Raw genomic sequence first — 12,682 nt, forward strand, 5'->3', positions numbered from 1 at the left:
TTATATATATATATATATATATATATATAATGTAATTAATAGGGAAGATGAAGGGGTAGGGGAAATAAGCGTCTGCTTCTTACTACCCTTTTTTGAACATGTTATGTGAACATTATTTTTGTTGTTGGGTCATTGTTTTTGTCCTGTTTTTATTTTATAATGTTCGAAATAAAGTTTTCATTCATTCATTTATATATATATATATATATATATATATATATATATATATATATACATATTGTACTCTGCAGAATTTTACCTAATGAGGTTGGTTCCGGACCGGATACACCGCAAAAATTGAGGGAATACTGTATTTTTGTACACAAAAACCCACAAATTACTAAATTTAGAAATGCAACATTGGAATCATTTGTTTTAGCTCAACCTTAATTTTCACACCAATGTCAATCACTAAATCATAACGTAAAAACATTCATGATTCATAGGTTACGAAGTTGAATATTTGTTGAAATTGGTTGTGTTTTTTTTCTCTCCAGTTGCCTCTCCTGCGTAAACGGATCCTTTCCATGTTACTGGTGCAAGTACCGTCACATGTGTACCCAAAATGCAAACGATTGCTCCTTCCAAGAAGGGCGGGTTAACATTTCTGAGGTAAGCTCTCTTTTCTGCATCTGTCGCTGGAACCTGCCATGCAAACATGAATTGATGTGAATGTTGCCTGGGTGTACAATACATCTTAGGAAGAATGTATCATTTTTGCACTCTGTTGTTCGTTATCTTTTCTTTAAATACTGTTATATTGATTCTGTGGGGAACTTATTGATTTTTGCCCTCATAACTTTTTTTTGTTTTTAAATGCATTCCACCTCTTTGGATTTTGCTTTATGTTTCTTTTTGCAAGTGCTAAACAACAGCTTCTGTTCAGTGCAGTAATAATTCTGCTGTAGCCTATAAAGATGCGAGCAGCCGGAGATGAATAAATGGCGATGGAAATACTACTTTGGTTTTTACATAACCGAATGTTGCATTAACATAAAAGCTAATAGCCATCGCGTGGAATAACCGCTTAGGCAGACTTTGTAAAACAGAATCGTTAGCATCAGCACACTTGAGGTGCCAATTTATTCATGTAACACTTTTCATGCTTACAAAATAAGCTAAAAAGAAGCTAGTTTTTAAGATGTTTAGACATTTCAGTGAGGTTGGTTTGACACTGAGAAGTAGCTGCTAGCGATGAGCCATAACCTGCAGCCAAGTGTTTAATATAAGTGGCTAGAGAAGGAAACTGAGGAAATAAAGTGGAAGATGCCTGAATGCAGGACTCTGACCATCGCATTCATAACCAGGTGTGAAAGGCGAGTGAAGATGAAATATGAAGTAGTAGCAGCTAATAATATCAATAGCGGCTAGTGCTTCCACTAGTGGAAGATGCCTGAATCTCAGAACCCAGCTAGTTCCCTTGCATTACCAGCTGTTAAAGGCAAGTTACAATAAAGGACAAGTGGGAGCAGCAAACAACAACGGCAGCCAATGGCGAACCATAGCCTGCGGCCAAGTGACAATCATGGGTGGCTAGAGAAGGAAACAGTGGGGACAAGTGAAAGATGCCTGAATCACTGAACTCAGTGATGTTTCATTACATGACCAGCTGTGGAAAGTGAGTGACAAAAGATTAAAAATGCAAGCTTTATTTAAATGACTTCATAATTTTCCTCATGCTGAGGTTTTTTGAGTTTTTCCTTGCCCTCTTGTTGATGTAGATCATGTTTTGAAATGTTGGTCTCTGCAGCTCATTAGACTTGACACAGAGCCGCTAACAATAACAATAGTAGCTAGCAGTGAACCATAGCATAAAGACAAGTGGCTAACATAAGTGGCGAGAGAAAGAAATGGTGAAAAAAGATCACAGATGACAAGGGAATGGGCTTGGGCTTAAGAGCTTAACTCTGGTTTGAAATAGCAAGTAGCATAAACGTAAACAAAGTATAAGGAACAAATAGGCATAAAAGCCATCAAGATTCAGTAGAAGAGCCACCTAGAAACCGGGGTTGTATGCTTGCTTGAAATCCTTAAAAATGCTTTAATTGCAATGTTGTGATTTCAAGGTTTGAAACATGCTTGAATTTTAGATGAAGTGCTTGTAAATGGTTGAAATTGTTGCCACGTTTCTTAGGTTGTATGTTCAAATACCAATTTCAAAACCTATTTAATGGTTCCAAAATAGGATTGGCGCTAGAGTTGGAAACCAAGGTTAGGGCTCCTTTTTAGGGTATTAAACTAAATCTAGGGTTTGAAATAGAGTTGGGGCTGGTGCTAGGTGTAGGAGCTAGAGTTTGTGGTTCAAATAAGAGTTTTAAAACCTATTTTATGGTTCCAAATTGGATTGGGGTTAGAGTTAAAAACTAAGGTATAGGCTCTAATGGAGTATTAAACGAAATTTTGGGTCTGAAGTAGGGTTTGGACTAGTGTTAGGTGTAGGGCTAGGGTTAGGAGCTAGGGTTTGGGCTTTAAATAAGTTTGAAAAACTTTTTAATGGTTCCAAAATAGGATTGGCGCTAGAGTTTGAAACTAAGTTTTGGGATCCTTTTTAGGGTATTAAACTGAATTTAGGGTTTGAAATAGAGTTTGGGCTAGGTGTAGGGCTTTAGTTAGGAGCTAGAGTTTGTGGTTCAAATAAGAGTTTTAAATCTTATTTTATGGTTCCAAATTGGATTGGGGTTAGAGTAAACTAAGGTATAGGCTCTTTATTAGGGTATTTTACTGAATTTGGGGTCTGAAATAGGGTTGGGGCTAATGTTACTGTTAGGGTTAGGTGTAGGGCTAGGGTTGAGAGGCAAGGTTTGGTCAGTAAGTTAGGGTTTGAAAACTAAGGTTTATGTCTTTTAATCGGTGCTGGATTTCTTCTTTAAACGGTCCTGGAAACATCGGAAAATAGAGGCTTTGAAAGTCCTTAAAAAGTGCTTGAATTTGACCATGAAGAAGGTATACGAACCCTGGAAACAAAGGGACGTGACAGAGCACGGCATGTGGGACCTTTTCCGATCGCCTCATCGGCCCGGGAAATCAGCGGTCACATCTTCCGCCGGAAAATCCATCATTTTTCTCACATAGACGAAAACTGTGCTCGGTGTCTCTTGCTAAAGTGTAAACAGGGTGACAGTGACGACCAAGCACACACACGTGCACTCATCCATCATCCTTTTGCGAGCTGCCACATCCATTAGTTGCACTCTCTGTGGCCCGACTGGTACTCTCCTTCCTGTAGGCGAGACTTATCCCTTCTCTCTATCTGAGTACAGCACTTCTTCTCTCTCGCTCTCTCTCCCTCAGCCTCGTTCACCCCTCCTTCATCCCTCACCTCTCCTTTACCTTCCGTACTGTCTTCTGGCCTGTTTTTGTGGAGGAGGGGAATGACCGCTTGTCATTCCACCAGTAGCTCGTCTCTCGCTTTATATCCAGCAACAAAAAGGGGTCTCGCCCACTTGTTTTAAATTTTACCACATAAAGTAGATCACCGGGATACGACATGAAGCGGTTCTGAGGTGGGGATCAGCAAGTGACATTGCCAAATAGCAGGGGGTAGAAACTTCTGGTGATTACTACGAATCGACTGTTTTTGAGGGCTGTTACTGATTATTAGTATTAAGCGGAGGCTAATGGTCGATATTTTAAGCCGATATGTATTTGCTCTAAAAGCTTAAAAGTTGGCATATAATTTATTTCATAATGCAGAAATAAACAAAGCATACTTGTTATGAATTCAAATAAATTCAATAGCTCTTTGAAACCCTTATATTAAATAAACTAGAATTTCAACACAACTAACTAGACTAATCTTTTACAAAAATTTCAAGAGCTCACAAATCTAGTTTTATAGTTTTAGAGACATATTGACGAAATAATGTTATGGTAATAGCTAATCACTCGAACTTCTACATGAGCATGCTTTCTTCCTCAACCACAAACACACATGCTTCATTGACCAACTAATGTTATGATAATAGCTAAAATATCAGTCTCCACCTGAACGTGCTTCCCTCAAACAAGTTAACAACACTTTTTTCGCTTTTTCTTAATTACACGCTTTTTAAAATCTCAATATTATCAGCGGTCTTGATTTACTGGCATGTCGGGACTCAGGATTTAGCAGAGCTGCTGCTGTTTACGCCTCTCTAATGCTATTTCTCTTGCTCTTGCTTCTTGTCGCTCATCCAATTTGAAGGGGGGGGGGGGTATTTAGCGTCTGAGCGAGGGAGAGAGAAAAGCTCTGCTGCATCTGAGCTGCCAATATCTGTCATATTCCCAAATGTCAGTGCTGGTACTCGTCTTGCTGAATAACCGGCCAACCTCTAGTGATTAGCCATTCAAATAACATTTTAAGTGCTACCTATGAGTAATATATGTGCATTACATTAAAAAAACATTCTAAATAAGTATACTGTAAATTTATAGGCAAAATGTAATTTTATATACCTTTGGTGCGACGTGATCCGAGCTGGTCCAACAGAGTGGCGGTGAATGCAGACGGTGGGGAGTCGGCGACGTAGTATTAAAAATGAAACTAATTTTAAATGTTTTATTTCTGAGAATTGTCATTTATAAAATGTCTTTAATCAACTCTTTGTTTTTAAAATGAATACACATCATTGTTTGGCTACAGCAATATATTTTAGTGAGTGTAGCAATTCTTGTGCCTTTTTATATTGTATAATGAAAAGCTCCATTTCCTTGGTTGTTATGTTTTTGCTTCTAACTTGATCATTACTAGTAAATACATACAGTACAAAAACACATTGTATCGCTGACTCGCAAAGTCTTAACGGAGCTATTTTTAAATAAGTTTGTAATAATAAGTGAAATTATTTTGTTTTTACAAATGTCAATTCAATGGTGTCATTTTTTCAATGTATTTTTAATAACAAGGGGAATTATTTCACTTCAGAAAATTCACACAATTTGTTTTAAATAATGATTATTTTAGTAAGAATTAAAACAAAAGTACTTGAAAGGTGTTCTGAAATAATTGCCATTTTTTGTGATTTAAATATTTTTCTTTCAAATACAATGAATAAAATATGAATGATGTTGATTAAGAAAGTAATAAATAAAATCAGTATATGTAGTCAACATATAGATAATTGGTATTTAATGATAAGGAATAGAAATCAGTAAGTATTTGCTCTGTGGAAGTAGGGGTTCTGATAATTTTGGGTCTTTTAATCAAATGTATCTATATTTTTACAATATTAGTAAGAAAAAAATGGGTGCCCATTATTTGGGTAACCTGTGAGATGTTGATTCAGTTTTTGCACCTTTAGTCAAGGAAGTGAATTCCTTTTCCATTTGCTAGTTACCCCATAGCTCTCACGATGTGTTTCCATGGTAACATCAATTCCAAAGCCCTCCCCTTTCTGTCATTTGTGCACACAACATCTTATCCGCGAAGTTGCAGGCAATTTCAGTATGCCATGTTTTGCTTTTTGAACTACAAGGGAAAAGACCGGTATTTTTATTCAATTTGGCAAAAGCGAATGCAGGTATAACGAAAACGGTAATGAATGGAGGGAAGCTGAGGCTGAAATGAACATAACGAGGTGATTCTCAAATCAAATATGCAGGAATCAGCAATGCCCCTGCTGACACAACAAGCAAATTGCGGAATTAGGAAGCAACCAGGTGTAAAATTACACGAGTGAAGCTTTGCTTTTCTTTGGAGGGGGGAAGAAAGGGAAAGAAGGGTGGGGCGTCTTATTTTTTTCTCAACGCTTTGATATCATTTCTTCTTATTCTTTTCTTTCTCCTTCACCTTCTGGCATTCCGGCAGCCTTGATGAGCGTGCGGCAAGCTCAGTATTAGCAATATGCACTCTGCCCTGTTAAGACGAGCCTCGGTTGTGCTGCAAAATCGCACTGCGGTTTTGCACCGGCAAACGAGGCCGGGCTTCTTTATATCCTGGGGGGAATACCACATGTACTGAGCTGGATTTTAAATGCAAAATGTGGAACGCTCTTAATTTCGGGTAAAATAGTTTTTTAGACAATACGAGTGACGCTAAAACACTACTGTCATGATTACTGATGCGAGGCACCTGAGTCTGCTCCTTTGGCGCCAACTGCCTCAGACGCTGATTGGCTGCTTTTCTCATTTCAAATCCCCGTCTTCCTGTCAACCGTTGTCAGTCCGTCTGCAAACCTCAGCTCACCCTAGGCAAGCCTTTTCGACCCTGACTTTCTCTTGTCCTGATTCCTGTTTGATTCCCGGCTCCGACCCCTTTTCTGAACTCGACAACGTTTTTGCTCCCCCGTCCCGCCCATCGATCTGTTTTTCCCCGCTCTCAACACTGCCTTCGCTCACCACGGAAGTGCCACTACCGCGTTCCGAGCAATCTGATACCCGTGACCGACGATCACCGGATCGTGGGTGCAAGCCTTTTCCTCCTCCTAAATAAAACTGAGAGAAACGAACGCAAGTGGGTCCTGTCTCCGTTTCTGGTCCCTGACAAGTACAACCCCGGGACTTAAAATGAACAAGTTCCGTAAGGCGAAATTGTCGTATAGTGGGGGATAGAGATGCTAATCGGCTAATGCCTTCCGAACCCCCAGGACTCCAGATAAAAATATTTTAATAACAAAATTGTATATACTAAGTACTAATTACAGGCAGCACGGCGGCGGAGTGGTTAGCGCATGTGCGGCACAGTACTGAGGTCATGCGATCGAACCTTCCTGTGTGGAGTTTGCATGTTCTTCCCGTGCTTGCATGGGTTTCCTCCGGGGTCTCTGGTTTCCTCCCACATTCCAAAAACATGCATATCAGGTTAAATGGCCGGTCCAAATTGTTCCTAGGTGTGAATGAGTGAGCAATTTGTCTATCTTTTCCTCGCGACTGGCTGGCAACCGGTTCAGGGTGTCCCCTGCCCACTACCCGAGGATAGCTGGGATGGGCTCCAGCACCCCCGCGACCCTACTGAGGAAAAGCAGTGCAGATAATGGATGGATGGAAGTAGTAATTACTTCCAAAATACCGATATATGATTACCGTAAATTCCGGACTACAAGCTGCTATATTTTAAACACTGTGGCTTTATCTTATTTTATTACGTGGCGGCACAGAGGAAAACGGCTAGCTGCTCTTTTCTACGATGCATGCGCTCAAAATACAAAACACCCGCAGTGTTGTCTGAAAACATTTATTCACAGTCTGTTTAATTTTTAATGTTGCTGCATAAACAGTAAATGTAAATTACGTTTCTCTTAGCCCTTAGTGTCTAGAATTTTTTTTTTTTTTAAAAAGGACACACTACACTAAGACCCACAAGTAGACAGTACAACACGAAAATAAACAGTGCGGGCACATAATTAAAATAGTGTCTTTGTGATTGAGGGCTATAAAAATAAAAATGACATGACTTCTCTTGACATATGGTACCTTTGTAAACAAAAGTCGTGCATTTATGGCGCCCTTCAAGAAAAATGAGTCCATGTTTTTCCCATCACTATTCGTTTAGTACATAACAGGACCAAAACGGGAGGTTTGACGGTGCTTCATTCTGTTTTTACAATGTACTCATGAGATTTCAACTTTTTCACATACAAATCAAGTCCTCAATTTAAACGTTAGATTAAACCGCACTAAAAGGTATCCATCAAAAATAGTACACATCTCTTTCCGTCTCATTAGAGTCAATGCCAGGTCGCTGAAGTTTCCTTTAATCTTCTAGAAATGGTGATAAGCGAATGCAAACTAGTTCATTACCGCAGAATCCACCAATTAAATGAACAGAAAAAGACACATCTGTGTTGCAATCTGGCACTACTCCACAGTATGGTTGCCCTGGCGCTGCTGCTAGTATAGGGCTCACATTTTCTTTAACACAGCCCCAATGGGTGCTTTAATCACGGTCTTATTCTTATGAATTGTCCCGATTGTCAATTGGTTACGGTCATAATTCTTAGTAAGAGAACGGTTTTGTGCCTTCTTCGTATGTCTTGATAATTGCAAGCTTTGTTTCCATGGTTATCATTTTTTCTTCTCCCTTTAGCAAGTCTTGGGGCCAAAAGCTAAACAAATTAAAGGTTGTTAATCGATATTTGAAAAAAAAAAAGAGGTAAATAGCATCGTGGGAGGGAGTTTAGCCAATAGCATAATGGAATCTTCATAAGGTTTTGACGCAAACCAATAGCAGACAGGCATCTTAGAGACCTAACTCACAATGTCATATATACGAGTAACGGAAGTTATGAACTGGGGAAAAAAAAAAGTTAGAAAATAGTTGTAAAGGTACATGGTTGAATATTTAGTGCCTCCTAGTGGTACACAAAACGTCCATTCAGTACAAAAAAATACTAGGTAAAAATACATGAACTATCATATCAATATTCATTTTTATAAAGAATAATAGGTGAAGAAAGGTGTATTTCTTTTACTCAGTGGAATCCCCACTTGGGTGTCCGCCATTTTTGTCGAGTTCCAAGCCACCATGCTGGGCCTTGTGGCACTTTGGCACTGGCCCTTGTTCACAGTGCCATCTAGTGGTCAAATATTACACACTGTGGCTTTATTTTATTTTTTTAAATTGATTTTATATTATTTCATTTTTTGGGACCAAAGGGCTTTATTTTTTATTTTGTATTGAATCCTACGCACAGCAGACTTTTTAAAAACATTTATTTGGGGTCCTCTCTGCAAGCCCGTCCAATTCTGGCAACTTTCCTGTCCCATCTGTTGACTCTTCCAAATGTAACGTCACCCGTAAATTGCGTAGGTTAAACGGTTCAGCGCGCTCCGTTGAAGTCGACATCCACCGCACACCAGAAGCTCAGCCGTCTCTCAAACGATTCCGAAAAACTCCTCTAAAGCGCTCCGATCTGTTGCCAATTACGCCGGAGTAATGTTAACGTATGACTCATTGCTCCTTGTCACTACACGAGTCCAGGCTCCATGCAGTCTACGTTGGGAATAAAACACCGGTGCATGTTTGGATTTTTTTGTTTTTCTAGTCCTTCACACCCTGAAATAAGCGCAGACGCTTTTAGCTTGGAGGCTACCCTCACATTCCTAAACAAGCGCAGGAGTACGTTTTAACTGTCCCAAACACACGCTGCAGCTTAGCTGACAGGGCTATTTATGAGAGAGGTGTGAAGGCCCCAGACGGTGACATTCTGCCACACTGGCTTTACTGAACACATGCATGTTAGAAACCAAGGCCACTTGAGTATGTATGCTTGCAGATGCGCTGCTTTTTTATCACGGCACAGCACTGTTGCAGTTCAGGGTTGCGCGGTCCATGCGGGTTCAGGAACGATGCCCAGGCATTGTTTGCTTTTTCTCCCCTCATAGAATGTCAATTTTCCTTCTTTGTGTCCTCCCATTCTCCATGCGCTACGTTTTTCAACATTTCTGCTGGGGATGTTTTGTGTCTGGACCAGAACGAAGACAGGACCCACTCGCTTAACGTTTCTCACAGTTTTATTGGGTAGAAGGGAATGGAGCGCACACACGGGAGATCATTGGTCGCGGGGAGTAGGTTGCTCAGACGCGGAAGTGGGACTTACGTGGCAAGCGATGGCGGTGTCGGGAAAGGAAAAAGTCAAAAGCCAGGAGAGGAGAGTAGACGTGGTCGAGATCAAAAAACGGATTGTTATTCGGGGCGGGAGAACAGACGAGGTCGAGATCGAAACAGGTCGTAATTCGGGACGGGAGAGCAGACGTGGTCTAGCTTTAAAGGGATCGTAGTGAGAGGAAAACGCGAGCAGAAACACAGGACAGGCGAAAAAGGGCTTGCCGTGTAAAAATGGAGATTAGCAGATGGACTGACTCAAGTGGACTGAACATGACAGAGTTTAAATACTGACAAGGAGCCAATCTTTCAACAAGCTGCTGCTGGCACCCACGGGCGGGGCCAATTGGGCGCCATGGCAACCTTGACAGAACCTGGCGCCACACGGCGGGGGCCAATTGGGCGCCATGGCAACCTTGACAGTTTTGTGTCTTTCGGTTTCTTCCATGATCTAACATTTGTCTCTGGCACCTTAAATACAAATGACAAAGTTGAATGCCTTTTCCATTGTCATCCTTATCATTGGTAGTCTCGTGGTTATGATCTGTCACTCTCACGATCGCAACTTCTGCTTGCGGCTGCGTTACAACAATACAGACAAGCATACAAGTGTGCGTATTTAAAAATACAACAGAGGCAAAACTGAATGTTGTTGTGGTTTATTTAAGTATTGTTTTAAACAACATTTTGTGTAGATTAAATAAAAGTGACCTATCTTATCTGGGTTGGTTAAAGAAAATGTCACGACCAGAACAGGAGTAAAACCCAGATGCGTAACGTTACTCACAAGTTTATTGAAATATAGAGGAAAGGCAGCGCCAGGGATCCGGTCCCCGCTGGACGCAGGAAGCAAACCGCTCACGGGATCTGAGTGTGTTCCAAATGCGGAAGTGGATCTTCCGGAGCGGGAGATCGTAGCGTAGTTAGACAAAAAAAACAGGTCGTTATCCGGGACGGGAGATCAAAACGTGGTCGGGGTAAAAAAACAGGTCGTTAGCCGGGACGGGAGATCAAAACGTGGTTGGGATAAAAATAAAAAATGGGTCGTAGCAGGAAACAAATGGGAAAAATCAAGAACGGACGAGTGGAGAACAGGTGACAAACGGGACCGACGGCAGTCAGAGTAAAAAAATGCTTGCCTTGTGAAAGCAGAGGTTCGCTGACGGACTGACAACAGGTGAGTGAGTGGAAGGTCTGAGCTTAAGTAGGACAGGTAACCAGCAGCAACTGGCACCAAACAAGCGGGCACAAGTGAGTGTAATGAGTAATCATGACAGAAAATGGCTTTTTTTTTTACCTGTTTTTTTGTACAATATAAGCCAGAATCGGCAAATGTTTTACATTTGCTTCTAACAATTGTCCCAGTTTTGGGGGCATAAAAGCCAAATCATTTGTGGGGCTAATTTGGATAGAAGGATCCGAAATTTGCATTTTAAAATGACCCTATTTAGTTGGTCGTCTTTAAGAGACAACCCAATAATAATCAACATTATCTTGTTTTTTCTGGCAATCCAAAACAATAACAATACGTTTGTTGAAATCCCCTAAAGTGGTGCAACTATCTCTTTACCAATTTATTTATTTATTTGTTTGTTTGTTTGTTTTTTTCTGTTTTTTTCTGGGGAGTGTTGAATTTCCTTGCATGCAAACTTCTTATGTAGGGCAATTTATTCCATCTCACATTAATGTGTTTGAAATATTTAAAGGTTAATTGCAGTATTCAAAGGAATTCGAACAAAGAAGCCAATAAACTGCTGAATAACGAACGAGGAAGTGAACAAAAATGTCACCCCACGCAGTGCAAACCGGCACATGCATGTTAAGACTGACTTAGGAGGCATAATTGGACCCAGATGGATATAAAACAATGACATAGGGAGGGGGAAAAATAACTTGAAAACGGTCACGTAATGTATTTTTTCAATGCTACATGTGGTCAGAGAGAAAAAGAAAGCGAGGAGGTTCAAGACATTGGGAAGTGGAGGCTTACTCACCCTGCCAGATGGATCTTCATTGGACCTTAGCTGGCCACAGTTTAACTCTTGCACAGTCTTTTGGCTGGCAAGCCGCGCATGTTCCTGCAGCCAAATTTGGCCTACTCCCCCACATGTGTTACTGGAATTTTTTTTTCACAGAGGATGATGCACGGGGATTAAATACATTTGTTTTTGTCCCTGGATGTCATCCTTTGCTTTTGCATGTCTTCATAATGTCTTTCAGGCATGCAGGTGTCTCCGTTCCCTTTTCCTTTCTGGCTATTTATAGCATCGCTGTCAAACTGCTTATCCTTTGCAGCGCTTGATACATTTCTGCCGCACATTATTTATGATGCATGTATTATTTAAAAGCTGACAGTGGGCTACCAAAAATTTGAGGTAGGGTGCAGGAAGATCTTTGCTGGGAGGGCATCTGGATAGCGATACCTTAGGTACATTTTTCAGTTGTGTGGTTATCATTACTAGATACATGATAATTAATCGCCATATAGTTTTTGAAATGATAACAATTTTGCCATCAGTTATTGGCCCTAAAGGTAAAAAAAACAGATAATGAATCACTTGACGCCATGCTATAATATTAAATCAGCCGACACTACTTCTTTGATTAAAAAATATTTTTAGAAAAAGAATCCTTATTTATACATCTGTTTTTATTATGCTGGGTTCTATTGGACTTTGGAACACCTGCAAATATTGCTTAGGAGGCCAGGTCTTGGTATTTTTGGGCAGCGTTTAAAGACTTTTTGTGATTAAAGGGATTGCCAAATTTTAAAACATAAAAAATGTGAGAAAAAGTACATGTTTTTTGCATAATGTTTAAATATATCATCGGTATATTCCAATTATTTTCCAAGATAATACATTTTGAAGACAGTCCGTCTTGTCTTTGACTTCCTGAGCTATGACCTCATGAGAAGCACACCAGCACCCCAGCAAGCCAGTCACCCCATAGGTTTACACGTTAACTATTTGAAAAGGTTTCGATTATTTTAAGCCAGGTTTTGGTAGTTTTTTGTGGATAATGGCTAGCTGTTATCTCGCACATGGGTGCAGCAACAGTACAACTAATGTCAAGCAGCCAAAAATAACACAGACGGAGCTAGCAGGGGCTGACCCGCCCGGACGCGGCAGGCTAGCCGGCTACCATCAAGGACACACTGGG

At 40.4% G+C, this 12,682-nt stretch overlaps 1 protein-coding gene across 2 annotated transcripts in view; it reads left to right on the forward strand.

Moving 5' to 3' along the window:
- plxna1b (plexin A1b) overlaps positions 1–12,682 on the forward strand; it is a 321,328-nt gene that overhangs the window by 188,525 nt on the left and 120,121 nt on the right. For both annotated transcript variants that reach the window (XM_088337907.1, XM_088337908.1), the window contains exon 9: positions 498–612. In XM_088337907.1, the coding sequence (XP_088194033.1) occupies positions 498–612 (115 nt within the window). The remainder of the gene's footprint in view (positions 1–497; positions 613–12,682) is intronic.

Source organism: Urocampus carinirostris, chromosome 6 (genome assembly GCF_059441175.1).
Source record: "Urocampus carinirostris isolate Australia breed hairy pipefish chromosome 6, RoL_Ucar_1.0, whole genome shotgun sequence".
In the NCBI taxonomy this organism is placed as follows: domain Eukaryota; kingdom Metazoa; phylum Chordata; class Actinopteri; order Syngnathiformes; family Syngnathidae; genus Urocampus; species Urocampus carinirostris.